We start from the raw sequence: 20,542 nt of genomic DNA, 5'->3' as shown, positions 1-20,542 counted from the left end.
TTCAAACTATAGTCTACCGCTCCTGAAAATTTCGAATTTATACCTCTGATAGATTCTGAGATCAGCTCTGCACAAAATAGGTCGTAAAAAAATTAAAAAATCGGCGGTAACTCGGTACCGGAAGTGATGATTTTAAAATTTCAAAAAAGTCTAGAAATACTACCTCTGGCAATCATATGTGAAAAAATGGTTGAAATCGGCCGAATAGTTTCTGATAAATCGCGTGCACAAAATTTGTGGAAAAAATAATAAGAAGAAACAGTACGAAAACAATAAGGTCTTCCGTTGGAAACAGAAGACCTTAATAAAAAGAAACAAAGCGATAATAAGGTTTTACGTTGGAACCAGAAGACATCATTAATAAGGGAAGAATGTAATAACAAGAAATTCTTGCGTTGATAACGAAAGACCTAAATAAGTAAAAAAAAAAAGAGTTGTATAATGAAATGTATAATAAAGCTACGGTGCATGTCAAAATTTGGATCACATCATATGTGTATCAAAAAAACCTACTGACCTTTGGCCGTCGGATTGATATCGGAGTCTAGAGTTGATGTTAAATACATGTACATGTATTTTACCTTGCATTATTTTTAATTTATCTCATATGTGTGGTGTTTACTACACGTGAGATGAAGATTTGCTTTATCAACGCAATGCCTTTTCAAATATCAGAACAATTTTTGACACTACCCCTCGCTTCAACGTTAGAATACAGTGACCAAGCTTTTTGAAAAGATTTTCCGTTAGGTCTACATTTCTCATCGTTTTTTATACTTCCAAATTTTAAGCTTGATAGGAAGATTTAATATATCATTTACATGACTTTAGTTAAATGAAAATGAAGGAAAACAAAAAGTCGTATAGGTAAGAAAACTACAAGTGCTGAAGACACAATGAAAAAAAGGCTGTGGTTGATAAGTCTATATATAAGAACTTAGTTTACACATGCATCCAAACACTTTTAGCTTGCCAATAATATTCATCATTAATCAATATCAATAGCATCATTTTTATTAAATATAATAATAAACGTTATTTTAACTTTATACGGATTTTGAATCTGGCCACTTCAGATGCGATATTCAATTTTGAATGTGAGTGGTTCACACAGCCACACAATAACCAATATAAGGCATATTTCCCAATACATTATGAATGATGAAAACCAAAGTTTGTGACAGATAACTAAAACGCTTCAGTGTTTCCCAAATTTAATCGAAGACAATTTTCAAAAGGTGTTATTGGTGAGGAACTTTGGTCCACTAATTCAAACCAGTAAGAAAACAGAAATGAACTATGGCTAACATGGCAGAGGGCCTGAAGATGTCAATTTTAAAGAATCATAAGTACAAAGATGGTACTTGTTTGCATATTCTTCTTGTATCTAATTAGTCGTTTCAATTCCAGAGCCATATAAAGAAACATCACCGTAAAGACGCCCATATACTAGTATTTAAGCTTGCGAAGTAGTTGTTTAAGTCGGCGAGGGTAACTGTGTTGCTAGACCTACCATACTCTCCAGATCCGGCCACAAACGTCTTTTTTTATAAACTTAAGGTAAGGTTTGCGGCTTGCATTTTTTAGAGGTTGTACCAAAGTTATATACCATTTTGTTCACTATACTAAAGTCTTTTTTCTCATGAAATTCAAATGAATTTTGCCCGTCCCGTTTTATAACTACAAAAGGTCAAAGTTCATGATTTCCAATTTTCATTTAGATGAAATGTAAACAATTTCGTCAAAATATGTACATTTTATATGTAACTGTTATGGGGGTTATTTATGCTTAAAATGTTCGAAAATAATATCACTATCAATATCATGATTCACTTTTATTAATTTCTGATGAACTATCTAAAAATAGAATAAAATGCATAAAAAGTCTTAATTTTGGACTACTATTATGTAAACGAAAACATCTAATTTGAAACCTTTCCAAGTCCACCGATTTCAGGAAAAACGTATCTTAGAATATGTGTAATCTGATGTTTCTAAAACACTATTCAAAACCATATAATGCGGATTTCGTTTTCGTGGAAATTGATAAAATGCTTGTGTCCTCTTATTTTTTCATTGAAACTAAAAAACCCCGCAAAATAAAAAAAAAACTGAAATCAATTATGACGTCATAACTGAAATAAAGGGTAGTTGGTGTAACGTCACAATGAAAATGTGTGAGTTATCTCCCTGTAACCGCAAACCTTACCTTAAAGCGTTCTTATCTGGTCGTCGTTAGAAGCCCCGAAAAGCTCTTGGGATAACTATCAGTCAGTGCCTTTTAAAAAATGTCCATCTGCTTCGGCACACCGTGACGCATTTACAAAGTGGATTCAGATATTAAAATTATGTATCTAAAACCACGGAAATACTCTGAAACGATTAATCTTCGTTTCATTATTTGAGTCGAATGGTTATTGTGATATCATACACAATATATATCAAACAACCCTGGTATATACAAAATTTAACTTGTTAGATCAAGCAGATAATTATACAATCATATAATGTAGTTATGACCTATTTATTAGATGACATTTTTTGCATTCTAGTTGAACTTATTATTAAAGAATTATTGTCAAGAAATTGTTATAGAAAAAATTAGTTTCAGAAACTAAGAAAATGTCTTTTTTCCTAAAGCTCATAATGAAATTAAAAAAGAACTAGAGGCAATCCCGTTAAGAGTTACGATAAGGTCTTTCGTCCGAATGTTTAACGTTGGAATTACGGTAAATGTACGCGCCCCCTTTATTTGAGTGCCAACAATATCCCCTGAATACTTGAGTACTCAATAGGCGTGCCTTTAATTTTTCCAGATAGTTATTGGGATAATAAAAAACAGTTTCGCTTTTTAACTATCTCAAAAAAATATGCATATGAGGTTATCTAAAATTATTGTTCAATTTTGAGTTAAAAAAAGATATTAAATATTTTTTAGGCTAAGCCTGAAGTATAAGGAACAGGCATTTCAAAATCGGATGTTCCATACAATAGGAACCCCGATCAAAAAAATATTGTTATCTTAATATTTTAACGCTGTAGTAGTTCAACAAGTATTCCTTTTAAAGGAATTATCGGCAATAATGATAAATAGATAGCTAGAAGCAATCAACATGATCAGTTTGATGTAAAATAATTAAAAAAGTACTGTATTTTTACAAGATATAGAATATTTTGAATCTGTACACCATAATTTCATTATTATAAACCGTCAACAAATTTAATTTTGAAATAAATTTTGGTAAAGACGTTCGTAAACTCCTTGTTTAGTTTTATATTTTTAAAGTAATTATTTAATGTTAATGTATTTTCTTCTTCAGAATTCTAAGTAGGGCTCTACAAAGAGCATTAACACGTATACACTTTAAGAAAGAGTTGTATTAAAATAATTTAATGCCACTGAAAAACATTGAATGCCATCATAACTTGCAATTGAGGTCGCATTATAACGTAACCTTGTTTATAAATCAAGCCGTCTTCCTAGCTACTATTATGCAACATCAATAGATCGAGGTCAGTTCATGGAGCATCTTCTTGTGATCGAAGTCAGTTCATCGGGGTCAACTGCATTACTGAATGAATTTCGATTAAAATTCTTACGCGTTAGACAAAATGTGCATTCTTGAATTAACAGGTCGAACTGCATTTAATGTATGTTTGCATCTCTTAAGGTACATGAATTGAAATAAAACTGAGTAAAATGTTATAAAAATACTAAACCAAAGCTTCAAGTTTTTATAAGAACTACTTATGCAAGCGGAATGTGTGCGCACGTGGAAGCATTTGCCGGATGCCTCATATGGACACAATAGTGATCGGCTGAAGCCGATCACAAAAATAGTTTCACTTCATGTTTGTGGTGAAAATAAATCATACCACAACTGATTCGCTTAAACTGCTAAAGTTACCTGCAGTTATTTGAAATTATTAGTTGTTTTGGCAAGCATTTGAATTTGAAGTTTTTTGTTATTAAACCCCCGCAAACAAAGTTAAGAGGGTATTTAAGACGTATCCTGTCCGTCCGTCTGTCTGTCTGTCTGTCTGTCTGTCTGTCTGTCCGTCTGTTTGTAGACGCAATTGTGTCCCCCTATGTAATTTTTCAATACTACATGGAGCAGTCTGAAAATGCACTTATGTTGAACACCATCTGAAGATGTGCGACAGCACGTTTTATAAAAAAAAACCCAAAATTTAATGATTTTATGACAATTTTAAATTTCCTTATCCCATATATTGTACATTGATGTTGAAAAGTACGGGAGGTAATTCTTAAAAGATTTTAATAAATAATTGATAGTAAACACTCTAGAATATACTTATATTAATACATCCAGATGGAGGTTTTTGTCTTTATTTCTTAACTTAATTAATGTTTTATAAGTTTTCTATCAACCGACAATGCAACCTTTTTGTTTGTCAATGATATATTCGTAGGAACTAATAAGAAAATCTAAGACAAGTGTGGCTGAATTCATTTGTCCCGAGGGGGGGGGGGGGTTATCTGAGCCATGTTTTGGATATGACTAAAGTGTTTTTGCAATTTCACAATATTGTTGTTTATATTATTAAATTCACCTTTTTACATATCTTTACATATGCTAATTATGGTAATATTTTTGGAGTACATCTAAGTTTAACAAGCTGCTCTAATACATCACAGACCTATATGGGATCGATTTTTTATTATTGTGTTGCATATACGACTGGAAAAAGTGAGGGAAATTTGACACAACTAATAACATCTGTTAAGACCTAATAAAAAACATATACCAAATTTTATTCATAGAGGAGCATTGCTCGGTCTTTTTCATTTACAAAAAAAGGGAGTGGGTACTGTCACTCAATTTTTTCTCTTTAAAACAATTAAATAAAAGAATATCAAGAGATACAGACATTTGTTAAAGTATTACATATGGATTAACAGTGAAGTTCTGACAATTTTTGACTTTTGTCTTTGTTAACAGTTTACTAAATTTCTTCACAGGAGTCGGCGATTTTATCAATTTCTGGAAAATAAATGAGAAACAGGCACAAATCCTACCAGTGAGCTTCGTGAGCGTAGCGAGCGAAGCGACAGGATGGCAACGAGTTTTCTAGAATTTCTTTATTTCGCTATCCAAATGATATTGAACACCAGACATCAACTCTGTGGTATAATTTTATCAATTCCTTGCATTTATTTCCCTAAAATTATCCATCAAAATCATTTTAAATCCATTTTTGCACATCTCGATCTTAAACAGCGGCCATTGCCAATTTCATGTGACGTCACACTCACTGGACTTGTCAACATTTGTTCTTTTCTCATGTGTTTTAAGATGATATGTTATTGTGCGATAAAAAGAAAGGAAATCCGCTTACTAGAGAGACTTTCCAAAAGTGTGTCACTTTATAGGTGTCTTAAAATCATCCGATCAAAACGATTTCCATATCTGTTTTTGAATTCCCCGCAAAGGCAAGCACTGGATTCCCTCCCTTACATTTCAAACAAGAATGTTGGATTTAACATAGTATAAGGTAAAATTTTGAATTATGCTACTGTTTATTTGATTATTTTAAAACGAAAGCATCAATGCACTTAATTATTTTTGTCTTAATAACGCATCTTTCAATTTTATGAATGAAATATTTTCAACTCTGAGTGTGACGTCACACGAAATTGGCAATGGCCGCTGTTTAAGATCGAGATGTGCAGAAATGGATTTAAAATGATTTTAAAGGATAATTTTAGGGAAATAAATGCGAGGGATTGATAAAATAACACCACGGAGTTGATGTCTGGTGTTCAATATCAGTTGGATATCGAAATAAAGAAATTCTAGAAAACTCGTTGCCATCCTGTCGCTTCGCTCGCTACGCTCGCAAAGCTCACTCGTAGGATTTTGCTTGTTTCTCATTCATTTACAACAAATTGATAAAATCGCCGACTCCTGTGATTTCTTTTACAATTCTGTTTTTTTTTATATTCACGTGTAGCAACCGTTATTATTAGATTCAATTGTTTGTCCCATTTGAATTTAGCCTTGTGGAGATATTTGCTAGCGAGCTCGAGCGCTAGCAACTACGTAAGTCTTTCTTACTGGAACACGCCTGCGCGACTTCATGATAAGGGATTTTGGGAATACTGTACTGCTGTAGATAAAGTGTACCATGTGAATTTCATTTTATCATCTGCACATGATCTGAAATTTCGTGTTTTATTGTAAATGTAAAAAACTAACATTAGCTTAGGTCTTATAAGGCCAAGTTATTTCTACAATTATAATAAACAACGAGCTCTATGTTCACTCCCTTCAAGCTTGGAAAACAACCTAAGATAGGATTACTACAGAGCTGTTGTACCAATGGTTCTACTGATCTTTATAATTTCACTTCAAAATTGAAATTTCAGTAGAGACAGAATGATTTAAGCACAGTGAATGAGCTCAGCCATTACCAATGTGAAGCCCACTCTAGATTTGCAATTCTAAATTGAGACCCAACCCAAATTCCAGTACACCACTGTGCCCTCCTATTGATAAGCAATCGCCTAAGATACAAATGGTTTAGAAATCTATTTTATGTTTATGATAGCTACAACGCTAGATCACCAATCTTTTTAATGGATAAACTTGTATTCCCATAGGACAGTTCTAGTTTCGTATCAGAATGTATGTAGATTTGTTAAGTAATACCAACAATCATTTGTTTTGTAAGAATGCCTGTTAGAACAATATTGAATTAAAATTTCGAGGAGAGCATAAAACTTTAACTTTGAATACGAACGAAAAACCAACTTGTGCTGCGCAACAAGCATTGCTCTAAACATTAAAAAGAGATAATGTTTCCTTCCGTTAAAGACCATAAGTGACAGTGGATGGTCGGATATGCGACGGCCATTGCAGCTAAAGACAATTTAAATCACTAAATTTATATATTTAATATTTTGTGAAATAAAAAATCATTAAGAAGCAAAACGATAAAACCATCAATATTTCGGGACCAGAAATGACGACCAAAATGTTTATTGAAATCAGCTTATGTATTTTGAAGAAAAAGTGACAGAAAAAAAATTGGAGAAAAACAAAGCAAAACAAGAAGGTCTTCTGTTTAGAACGGAAGACTTCAATGCATCAATAACAAATCGTACATCACCTCAAAAAACCCATAAAACGAAACACAGATTTAAAGCAGAGCAACACGGACCTCCAAAAATATAGAAGTAGGATCAGGTGCCTAGGAGGGGGGATGGTCCTCTGCTGATCGGTCACATCCGCCGTGTGCTCTTTGTCGTTATCGGGAAAAAACGGAAAAGTCCGCAGACAATTAGGTGATTAATTATGGTCATACAATTAGTATGAAAACAAATAATTATGATACATGTAACTAAACGCGATCCCGTTGCGAGCAAGAAGGAGTCTTCCGTTTGAATGCACCCTACAAAAGACTATCAGGATAGCTGTTTTTTCTATCATTTCTTAACACTTTTTCAAATTCCATTTAACGCTCTCTAAGGATTCTTTAGACATACAAAGTGAATTATAATTTTTTTTTTTCAATAAAATTAAAATGGACAATAGTCAATCCCAACACTTCAGAGATAAATTCTCAAACTGAAATACAATTCAGTAAAAAAAATGAATGAGCCCGAGTCACTTAGGTACAAGTACTCAACTCAACATTACACTACAAGAACTCTGTCTTCGGGACGTTGACGCCCAAAATCTGGAGATTGCGTAGGTCGATTATAAAACAAATAACTATATTTTATTTAGAAATAACTTTACAAAATAATAAAAAACAAAAATACAAAGATAGGGTTTTTTACTCTCCAGTGACAACGGAAAGTATCACCAGACGCTCTAAAATGTGAAAAACACTGTATGTATGAATTCTTTGAAAGCTCTACCTGTATTACTTTTTGAAAAATATTGCAAATAAGCAAAGCGTCAAAATAGTTTCATGGAAATCGGCTGAAGCGTTTTGCAGAAAACGTGAGAGAGAAAAATTATTACAATAGATAAAATAACCCAAATCAATAACTGTTAAGTTTGACTTTTGAACGTAATGTAGGACCAAAATAATAAAGGAACGTTGAATTATAGCAATAAGATACTTCAATGGAAACGAAAGACTTTAATATAATACTAAGTAGCTTAGTAGCATTGAGAGATTCATGATTAATTTAATTTTATCAATAAATGGAAACCATTCTATAAAAGCCCTTGTACACATATATATTTATATTAAAAAAAATCTTAAATAAAGGTAACATTTAAAAATCAATCAAAAGATAAGTTGGGTGATTATTCAATTTCATGATTGCAGCGGTGTTTTTTTTAATTTATGTTTAAATTATGATTGATATTCTAAAATGCTAAATAAAATTCGAGTTATGCAAACAATATGATTTGAAAGTACTGCATGCTTCATATTTTTGTAAAATAAAGACTGTTAGCTATTGTTATGAGCTCCATGAGGTTTTGGGTGTGTAAGTTACATACATTAAACCATGTAAACAATAATTTCCTATACACAATGATAATGATGGCTTTTTCTTACTATGTCTGGAAATTTTCTTCGTGAAAACAACGGCATCTTCAACGGTCGCTGTGCTAAAAACTGAAAATAAAAGAAATACATTTTCCGTTACGTTAATACAGATAATTAAAAGAAAAATAGAATTATCGCATTTTACTTAGTGAATGGCATTATACATAATTCCATTACGTAAGATTAACGCAGTTATCGCCCTTAGACGGAAGGTGGAGCTATCGTCGACCGCCATTACGGTGCTTACGGTAAACATTCGATTGATACGATGCCGTATGAAAAAGGAGTAGGAAGACATTGTGTTGTCTTCACCTGTACCAATAATCAGAGAAAGTTGTATAGATGGAAGATGGAGGAATGCTCTGAGCACGGGAAAAGACACGAAGATTGTCCCTGTCAAGCGCCTTTCAGGATGTTTTGCATTCCAGCGCAAGTGGATGCCAGATTGCGATGGCTCAAAGCTATCAATAGAAAGAATTATCAACCTGGAAAAAAGGATCAAGTATATCTATCATGTTGCATTTTATCAGTTATTGTCTTTTAATTTTTAGATTGATCTTATTAATTTCATATCTGAATTACATCTTCGATAATAACAGCTGAATATGCAATATATGTTGACCACTACGCATGTCTAAATACCACATGTGTTCTTTTATATATGTAGACGTATAAAGTTTTCATTAACATACATGTTTATGTATAAATATGATATATGTGCATCTTCACAGTTTTCATCAGGGTTAATTATAATTTTATCTTTTAATGTTAACAGGTCTGTTCAATTCATTTCCTTGATGGGTGTCCAGCCAAACTGAACCCTGACCCACAATTACATACATGTATGGGATATCACAAAGAGGTTAGGGTGCAAAAAATTACATGTTTGTCATAAATTTTAGTTTGAATTTTGTTTAATTCTACTTTCAGAATGAGATACTTGCAGTTAATGTGATTCACTTATTACTATGACTATTATTAGAATAGTTAAGTATTTTCAAACTGTCATATTAAATAGCAGTTTGAACTTACATGAAGCTATTTTGAGTTGACCAGTGATTGCCTGCGGGCGGGTACAATGATTGTGTGGGACATTATTGAAGTTAACTATGGATGCAGGATCATCCTCGGGTATGTAAAACACAATATGTGTTCAGATATATATGATATATTACTATGTATGATTTTTAAATAGATAAAGCAAGGTAGGAGAAAACTGGTAAGGAACATGTCTAATCAGGAGGATGAGCAGGAGCAGGACGAAGAAAGTGGGCTTATATGCATAGGAGGAGATGAAGCAGAAGCCACAGACATGAAAGTCAATACTCCCTCAGCAGCAACAGCTTCTACCCAGATACCACCTGTTATTGTTCATCAGTATGGTGTGTCTTGTGTTGCCTACCGACCAAAATCAGATGCAACAACTCAGACAATTGATTCATTGCATAACCACTTATATTGTTTACAATTAACATCTAATACTGTAGGTACTCAAACAACACGTGAACTTGCATCTTTCAAAATTTTGACAGAGAAAGATTCAGTGTTTTATACGGGGTTATCACTGACAGTATACTCTACTTTATTAGATATAATGAGGGTACATGGCAACGATTTACCTTATTTATTGTCCATCGATGAACAAGTTTTGTTAACGTTAGTTAGATTGCGTTTAGGGTTACAGTTCCAAGACTTGGGGAAAAGATTCGGAATTTCCCATCAGCTTGCTAGTAGAATCTTTAATTCGTGGATAATATATCCTAGCTGTTCAGTTGAAAGATTCGATAATGTGGTTGCCAAAGGACATTATTCAGAGATATCTACCAACTTCTTTTAGGAACACATATCCTTAAACTACATGTATCATAGATTGTACAGAAGTGTACCTTCAGAGGCCATTGTCCCTGAAAGCCAGGACTGCAACTTACAGCAGTCACAAAACACATTAAACTTTCTTGTTTGTATTGCACCAAATGGTTACATCATGTTTTTGTCAAGGTGGTATGGGGCAGAGCAAGTGATAGGTTTATCACTAAAAAAATCAGGTTTTTACAACTATTTGAATCCAAATGATGAAGTAATGGCTGACAGGGGATTCACAATAGGTGAGGAGCTATTCAGTTTACATGTTGGGCTTAACATTCCTTCATTTTTACGAGGTAGAAAGCAGCTTAGTGAAAAAGAAGTTGTCGAATCTCGTAGAATAGCATCAGTGAGCATTCATGTTGAAAGGGCAATTCGTAGAATTAAATCTTACAGAATTTTGAACAGCATTATTTCGATAAAGTCAGTCAAAAAAATAAACAAAGTAGTGAAGGTAGTGGGTGCTCTTTGTAATTTGAGACCTCAGCTTATTAAAGATTAGAGGTGCTCATGCATAGTGTAGAATTTTTACATTTTACTTTTTTGCTACTTCATTGCTCTTTCCTGACGATAACAAGAAATTATGTACAAGTGTAAAGACTGTTTATTTTTGTTTTCACAAAGTTGAACATAATTTTTCATACTTCTCACTAAAAACAAATATGCCTTGTGAGAAATCATCAACAATTCTAACAAGAAAATGATTGAAATAAAATGCTCTGATTCTTTGTAAAATATTTGAAACAAAAGTTTGGTATATTGTACATCAATGCACACCGATTCCCCATTTTTTGCAAACCATGTAAAATATTTGCACGTTCATTTCCTTCTAAGTTGCATTTGTATTTCTGTATAATATTCATTTCTGCATGACTTATTAACAGTGATAGTATCATTTTCTTTACAAATGTCATAACTTTTGTTGTTTTAAAGTTCATCAATTGATTTTACTGGACATTTTATCTCTAAAAGCATATCATCATCACTTGTGCCATCAGGACTTGCAGACAGAAACAGTCAATCTTTATTTATAACAATGCCACAATTTTTAACTTCTAAATAAGATTTCTTTTCAAAGATTTCTTTGGCTGTTGGTTCTGATACTTTTCCATGTTGTGTTGCATTGTTGCCCTTGAATCTAGGATATAAATGGTTCGTAACAAAATTTTGTGGATTTGCTTTGCTTGTTTTTTGGTACTTTGTTAGCCACAGATGCTGGAATTCTAACCTTGCGACTATCAAACCACAAGTCAGAATTTTGTTCCTTAGTATTGAGACAGACTTCATCAATTTTGTTTTCAGACAGATGAACATATTTTCTATAAACATCTCTACAAGGCTGACACTGAATATCAGCAATATTGATTGGTTTTGAATAATCAAAATCATGATTTCCATGATGCACATCTTTTGGGTTACTTGTTTTTCCTGCAGATGTGCTAATATTGTGCTTAATTTCCAACAAAATGTATTAACTTTATAAAAGAAAAGGTATTAAAACGGTTTTTGTTCTAGAAAGAAAATTATGAAAAAAAAAACAAAAAAAAAAAAAAGAACCGGCCACGGCGAGATTTGAACCCGAGACCCTTAGTTTACTAGAATCACCACACTTCCTCTGCGCCACGGCAACTTACATATATATGAGCGTTTTTATATCCTATATATCAGTGGATATTGAATCACTGTATTGAATGTGTTTACTTGAAAAGATTTTGACAAACCATTCAGTTTGTAACAATCAATTATATCTAATTTATGAATTACATGCATGCATGTATTTAGAATGAAATACGGAACTTGGTCTTCGGTGAACAAAAATATATTATACCTAAATGGAAACCGTTAGGTTCACTATAGTAGGCTTTCTTAGTTAATAAATTTAAACCGAGTAGATATACGTTCATCTAATTTATAGCTATAAAAATGTAAGAAAGAAATTGAAATCATATCTCTTATGAAATGCATTGATACTATTAGGGTATTTGTTCAATTTCCCGCAATTTCCCGGTTTTCATGATCGCGGCGCCGTTCCAATATGTTTAAATATTTACATGTAATTGTATGTACATGATTTTTAAACTATCAATTCTATAACAAACAAAATTACCAATTACCGGTGATGTATTTCCTGCATGTGGCAATTGCAAATGACTTGTACATACAATTGTATGATGTGCCAGGCCGGGTATATTTGACATATTTACCCTTATACATATATTTAAATAATCAACCCCTATTTATGATCACCGGTACAGTAATTAATTAGCCTCAAGATTTTACTCTTACATACATGTATCGTTAATTTGTAGACGTAACATTTTTGAAACCCAGAGCTAGGAAATAATACTTTGAAAATGAATTACAAATGTAAATTAACTTTTATTCACTAGACTTATCGTTTACTCGTACATACTAAGATTCAACGCCTTTAGAAACCCCGACGTGCACCTGGGCACACGACACAACTGTTGTGTATATCTTGTATATTCTGTGTTAGTTCCAGGGGTTTTCTTAAGTGGACAAACAATAGACTTTAATTAGATATACACTAACATGCACCTGGGCACACGACACAACTGTTGTGTATATCTTGTATATTCTGTGTTAGTTCCAGGGGTTTTCTTAAGTTGGACAAACAATAGACTCTAATTAGATATACACAAACGAACAAAACTATGTCTAGACAAACAAAGCAGTAATATCCTGCCCGATATAACAAAGGCAGTTGAGAGTCTTTTCATCTTTAACATGTATCTAGCAAATCTAGAGTTAGAAATAATGAAAATTGAAAAAAATTACAAACTTTAAACCGATTATCAAATTAAATCATGCATTTTTTGGTTCATTATCTTTATTTTATTTAATAACCGGATGAACTGAGAGAGAGAGAGAGAGAGAGAGAGAGAGAGAGAGAGAGAGATATTGAGATTTTTTCACCGATTAATTTATAATAGGAAACAAACATACTTTAATTAGTTTTATGCACATATTAAGATACAGAGACTGCGCTCATCCCTTCAATAATTTTGAAACCCCCCAAAAATTATAAAGAATTTTATAACGGCAATCTGTGTCCATCGGAGCAGTGCTGATGATAGCGATCTGTGTTTAATGGAGCGACGATTAAAACCGCCTGGAACACCCCCCCCCTCCTTGAAAATTATATTATCACTCGGATGACCCCCTCGCATCCCTATAAAAGAGCTTTAAATTTGCATTTAATATATGTTTTTATTGTTCAGCTTGATCAATATTGACTTAAAGGCCACTTAAAGACAGTGTAAAGGCAGTGTAAAGAGAGCGTAAATGCCACTTAAAGATGCTTAAAGGTGGCTTAAAGGTGGCTTAAAGAAGTTTGGACATTAAGGACCTATAAGCACTTGCTTAAATGTGACTTAAAGGCGGCTTAAAGGTTGTATAGCCTTTAAACTCCTTTAAGTCACCTTTAAGCCACCTTTAAGGACTTGCTTAAAGATGGTTTTTCGCCCTGTGTACGGATCCAAATTTTACTGTGTAATAAACAAAAGTACAAACACAGAAAGACCAAAAACAAACAGAACGTGAATTAAATGAGGTTTAAATATATATTTACAATTCTTTTTGTCCATCACAGTGATGTTCCACACACACAAAACGAGACAAAGTCGATGTAGTAAATATGACACTTGTTTACCGTCGTTAGCACCGTAATGGCGGTAAATCACGTGATCGTAATATGGCGCCGCCCATAAATTAGGTCAGAGAATTAAGTATAGAAGAGAACTAAACTCAGTTCAATAGAAAGCAATGTTTTTTTTTCTTTTTCTTGGGATTATTTATACTGTTTGATATCACCTTTCACTCTTTTTGGATTATATATATATATATATATATATATATATATATATATATATATATATATATATATATATATATATATATATATATATATATATATATATATATAATCCAAAAAATATATATATAAAAGCACTAAAAATAACCAACGACACGAACAATAAAGTAAAATTTTGTTAAATACAGAGCCTATCTTCCCTACAAACCTTCACTACAATTCTCTTATTAGTACAACTTAATTAACAGCAACCCCCAATTAGCAAATTAATTCGGTCGCGTTATCTTGTAGCACTTCTTCACAGACCGTCCGCTGCGTCGGACGGGAAATTTCTCTCGGGCTTTAAATCTTAAAGTGTACCTTCAGCCAAGTCAATGTGAAACATATGTCAAAGAGTTTAATTACCAAAATTTAATGCAAAAAACCACATCGAAATCGATGCAAAAATAACGGAGACACGCCTCTTCAAAGTGGCTATTTTTACCTGCTTTGGGAAATCTAATCAAGAGAAAACAGAATTAGGCGATAACGAGGCATCAGCGGAAGTGACGTCACGAGGTCAACAGGAGGGACATTTCTTTACAAAGCTTTACAAATTAAATTCGATTTTTCAGCCAAAATGATTAATATAGGTCTGATGTTTTGACGTATCTAGTTATTTAAAGTATTGTAGATTTAGAAATTTGTATCCGTAATTATTTTATTACAGTCAGATTTATTTTTAAAGGATTTTAAAATTTGTTATTCTCGTCGCCCTTTTACCGATCAATACGATATCGTAAAACGCTTGCATGGGCAGATTTATTTTCAATATTCATTCTTTGATTACATAATATCCTTTCACACACGAGTGATCCGAGACAATGACACAGGTAAACAGGTAAACTAACGAAGCCACTGCTCCAGACACACGTATTGTATATCTGGGTTATGTATACACATGGTACACGAGGCTGGTGAACAAAGAGAGGGTTTGACACGTCTGGACTGGTAAATTGAATTGTGTATAATTAGCTACTCAATTGTTAAACAATAAAAAAGAAAAATAAATTAGATTGTGTGAATCAAGCATTCGTAAGCTAATACATGTATATAGTCCGTCAATCAGTGATTAAAGACTATCAAATAGTAATACTAATGTTCGAGGTAAATGCCTTTATTGTTACTTATCTAATCACCGAAATAATGACCAAATTTACAATTCAGCAATTTAAACCTTTTTTATGTGATCAAGTAATTATTCGGAAGTAATTACATTTACGTTGGTCTTAATTTCTTATTTAATCAAGTACAACTTTCTTTCGAGCGCTATGGTCAGCAATTTAATTAACGCTTTAACTCCACATTACTTAAATTGTTATACTGATAGCGAATCATTATGAAATCTGAATAAACTTGAACATTTTGACAAAGGAAGTAAATAAATGTAAAATGAAATTCTATTACCGGTATATCGTATTTTTAAAAGAATACGAGACAGACTTAATCATGCACCTATCTTGGACTTTCGCCTTGATCCGTTTATAATCCCGTGTTTTTTGTTAAAGAATGCATACTATTTTGATTGTTATTAGTCCTATATCATTATTATTGAATAATCGGGCGAAATCATTTGTAATTTTATGCCTTATACGAGGAAAAGACCCCGCGTTACCTTTTACGAAATATGTATTATCAATATTAATAATCAGTTTATAATGTCACGGAAAAATCACTGGAAAGAATGACAATATTAAAAAAAACATGTTTCTTAAAACAAAAGTTTGATTAATTGCCATGTTGCTAGATATGCTGTGGATTTATATGCAAAATGTGTTACACATTTGACTCAATTCATGAAGCAAACAATTTTCCGAATTCGGCATTTTTGTTCGATAAAAAACGGGTTTAAACTCAAACAACAGCATTTTTAGTCATCCAGGGTTGAAAAGGAAATAAAACAACAGAAAAAAATGTTCATATATCAATAAAACAATGCAAGAAAACGAACAGTTTTCATACGATATTCCTGTTTCTCATACAGTCGCGTTGACCCCGTGACGTCACAGTTCATCTCGCGCCAAATCGGCTTGATTCAAAACTCGTTCAGGTGTGAAATCGGGTTTTCCCCAAATATCTCAAAGACTACTTATGCAATCGCTGTACAATTTTCAGAATGATGTTTTTAGACATATATCTTCATTATATCAAAAATTGACCGGCACTGCAGGTACCCTTTAAATACAAAGATGTAGCTGCCACGTTTCGATCCAATGTTTACACATTTTTTAGTTTTTATATATTATTTAGTTTTTAGTTTAGTGCTAGTTTTGAAGATGTTTTTCTTCTTTCATATGTAGTTTTTATTTTGTTGTCCTGAAGAAGGGACGGGTCGTCCCGAAAATTTGACAATATTTTACTTTATTGTTTGTGTCGTTGGTTATTTTTAGTGCTTTTTTATATCTCATCTCACAACCGTGTATCTTTTGATCCGATATTATAGATAAAGAGTGTTGTTGGTTTGTAAGTGCTTCTTATATATATATATATATATATATATATATATATATATATATATATATATATATATATATATATATATATATATATATATATATATATATATATATATATATATATATCACAAAAGTATTTTCTCAGTGTCCGGTAAAAATATAATAAAAGAAAAAAAGCAACACAAACTGCAAAACATAAGCGCTTTCGTTGTTAAAAATCTTCAGACGTCTGAAAATTTTTAACAATGAAAGCGCTTATGTTTAGCAGTTAGTGCTGCAAAACATAAGCGCTTTCATTGTTAAAAATCTTCAGACGTCTGAAGATTTTTAACAATGAAAGCGCTTAGGTTTTGTAGTTAGTGTTGCTTTTTTTCCAAGGTGACTTTACATTTCAAATAACGATTATAAACAAGTAATAATTAAATAAATACGTATGATTTATTTAAACTATGTTGAAAAGTAACATACTTACAGCGTATTCATGTAAATGACCATGAAATAATTACAATATGTACGCGTACAATCTTAAACACGTGTTACTTTCACTTCACGAGAGACAAAAACTGTGTGATTGTCGGTTGCTTTTTTTTGATAAATTCTTTGGTAAGTTTCAATAACGTCAATTAGTTTTAATTTTGTAAAACACTTAATGTGGAATGTTCTTTTCTGTATGAAAATGGTTGGAAAATTGTTACCGCTTTTCTTGCATTTTTGTAGAAATTTCTCGATTTTTGCCGACACACCGATATCATCACCACCTTTTTCGGTGTCTGGCTCGTCATCGTCTTTAATTTCACTTCGACTTTAACTAACTAACTAACTCTGTCAAAATTTAATACCGTAACCAGTAAAGCAACACTTACATAATACGGGAAGGCCCAATGTCGGCATCGCTATTTTTAGAGTCACGCGCATTTCTCAACAAGGTATGTGCTAAAGAAAGATATTTGTGTTTGGAAAATATCACGATAATAGGTACTGATTGAACCCAATTTTCTCTAGCACAAAACATATTTGGCATTGAAACAAGTTTTGAAACTAAAAAATTGGGTTACCTCTGAAGCTCTATCAATGGCATGTATTTTAACTTCCTTGAACAATTAAATGCAGCTGTTGTAAAATGTTTTGTTCGCATGAACTAAAAAAACAAAACTGAGTTAAATACGATATATATTTTGTTTTACAGGGTTTTATCAAATCAGTTCCCCTCTTTTTACCACAAAACAATAAAATCTGACACCTGTAATAGCAAACGTTTCGAACAGCTGACATGGTTCACCACAACCATAACGATCCAAGGATTAAATCCCCCGAACAATTGTCCTTACCGTATGTAATGGCTACAAGACACTCGTGTCATACCAATAAATTTCTCCAAGGTCACTTTGAAACTGGAGTTCAACTTTTTTGTCAAGAATCACTGCAAAAATTGCAGTTTCATGGTTGTCACAGTAGCAACACTCCACACCATCCTTAATTTTGTTTGGTAAAACTTGTTCAAATAAACTATATATATATATATATATATATATATATATATATATATATATATATATATATATATATATATATATATATATATATATATATATATATATATATATAATCAATAGGCCAAAGAAAGATGTTGCAGCAGTTTTTGTTGAAACAAAAAAACTATTGTTACTGCATTGCGTAGTACAAAACTTATAGACTAAAGTCATGCGTGTTTTTTTTTCTTTTATAATTTCCTACTTTATTTTTAGCATCGTTAGAATTTTTTTAACGCCGATATTATTAAAAAATAGACTTGCCATTATACAGCCATTTAACAATAAAATTGTCAATTGCGCGGGTATGATAAGGCAACTAACAGCGATCAAATTCCTCTGATCGATATGACGTCACAATAAGCAGCATGATGTCATATCTTACTCAGAAACATGTCGATTTTAACTTTATCTCTGGTTTAAATTATAGAAACTACAGACATAAAATATCACTAGAAACTCTTCTAACTGAATACATCTTCGATTTCTCTCTATTACGTATAATTAACATTTATGACGTCACAAGCATGTTTAAAAGAGAAGTTCATGTCGGGAGACAAATTATCGGAATGCAGTGTAAACAATGCCGAAATAAGACTTATTTAATACAGATACCTAAGATTTAGATGAGTGTCAGAATATAATCAGGATTATACAGGCATGGATTTTTTGTTTAATCAGCGAGTGTTATAAGGTAAGCAGATTGACATTTATATGGCTTGACCAGCCTTTCCTCTGTAAGTGTGTACAAAAAAGTGTAACACTACCCCGGATATTAGGAAAGATGATTTTGGTAAATATCAACGGTATATGACCTAAACTACCTGAAAAGTGCTGCAAGAATCGTGTGCTTTGTTGTTTTAAACGAAAAATACGTAGTATTTTCAATGAAATTTTAGAAGTTGAGAGGGTTTCCGATAAATATTTACAATATTTATTTTATGCAATGTACAATAGGATTCTAGCCGTAATACTAATAAACATGAACTAATTGTCAATCGAATTATTGTAGCAAACATACAAATGAACTTCGGGGTAGTGTTACACTTTTTGATTTTTTGTTAATTTTTTTTTTTGTTAAGGTAAAAAAGTGATCTATTTTAACTGTTACGTGATACCATGGCACGGCACCTTCAAAGATCGAGACGATTCCGAAGTAGAAAAATAATATCTTGGTGAACTTTTTCACTTGGTATTAATATCCCGCGCTGTTTTCATAAAAATAAACATTTTTTAAATTGATCATAATTAAACTCGGAGTTGCCTTAACCTACCCGCGTGGTTATAGTTTACCTTGGTCTGTCCTCACTGGATCGCCCCTTGTTATCCAGAGTTATGCAAGATTGAATAGTTTGATGGCGGGGATTGCGTGACGCTGTATGTCATTCAAGGAACTAGTTCAATCAGCACTACGGTACATGTACAGTGAAACACAAGAACGATAACTCTTTCCAAGGGACCTTACGTTTTGATTTGCTTCTTATCGCTATTTGTGTGTTTCTTTATAATTTTGTGAATGAGTTAGTTTTTGAAATAAAACACATTTATTTAAAAAAAAATCCAGCAAACTTATTTAAAAACAAATTTTGTTGTTTCGTGATTCATGTGGGATAATAAAGTGGCGATATTGTAAATCAATTACAATACCCGCAGTAGCGTGTGAAGTAATTTATTTCTGCGATAATTGCAAAGCATATTTTGTACAATATGTAACAAGATTTTTTTTTACTAAATATTTATTTAAGACCTGTTATTTAAATCAATGCTCTAAAAACAATTTTAGTTTTTTTTGTCAGTAATTTATTTTTGCTTTTAACATACTTATAAGATTATTATAAATGTATCAAATAACCTTAATGATAAACTAGATATGTTTTTGTCTTCAACAAAAAGACAGAGTGCTTTTCGACTTGTACTACAGTTTCACAAATTTGAAGGAAAAAAAAGGGTGGTGGGGAGACGGGGGGGGGGAGTCGAGCCTGCGACCCATAGCTTTGCATTCTCAGTAAGCTAACCACTCAGCCACAATGACTTTTAAAAGATGAATGATAAAGATTTAATCAAATGTCAATTGAATCAATGTGATGTGACGCAATAGAATACTCTTTCGACAATGTAAACACGGCGGATCTAAGCCACGCGGGCGCGGTTATATAATATTGGGATGCGTAGTTGACTGGTTTAAATGACCTCATTTTATTTAAGAAAAAATCAGTGCTGCATAAAAACAATGTGGCCGGAGAGCTTTGGCTAAGAAATAAACACGCCAGGTCAAATTCTTGTCGCGA

At 32.4% G+C, this 20,542-nt stretch overlaps 1 protein-coding gene across 1 annotated transcript in view; it reads right to left on the bottom strand.

Annotated features, from left to right (window-relative positions):
• The window catches only part of LOC128158264 (uncharacterized), a 107,217-nt gene extending 87,587 nt beyond the window's left edge, over positions 1 to 19,630 (bottom strand). Inside the window, exons 1-2 of the mRNA XM_052821025.1 lie at positions 19,548 to 19,630; positions 8,542 to 8,601 (exon numbers count right to left, since the gene is read on the bottom strand). Coding sequence (XP_052676985.1) covers positions 8,542 to 8,577 — 36 coding nt within the window. The 5' untranslated portion in view covers positions 8,578 to 8,601; positions 19,548 to 19,630. The remainder of the gene's footprint in view (positions 1 to 8,541; positions 8,602 to 19,547) is intronic.
• Between the last annotated feature and the right edge of the window lie 912 nt (positions 19,631 to 20,542).

Source organism: Crassostrea angulata, chromosome 8 (genome assembly GCF_025612915.1).
Source record: "Crassostrea angulata isolate pt1a10 chromosome 8, ASM2561291v2, whole genome shotgun sequence".
Classification (NCBI taxonomy): Eukaryota; Metazoa; Mollusca; class Bivalvia; order Ostreida; family Ostreidae; genus Magallana; species Magallana angulata.
This window is presented reverse-complemented; position numbering and strand designations above follow the sequence as displayed.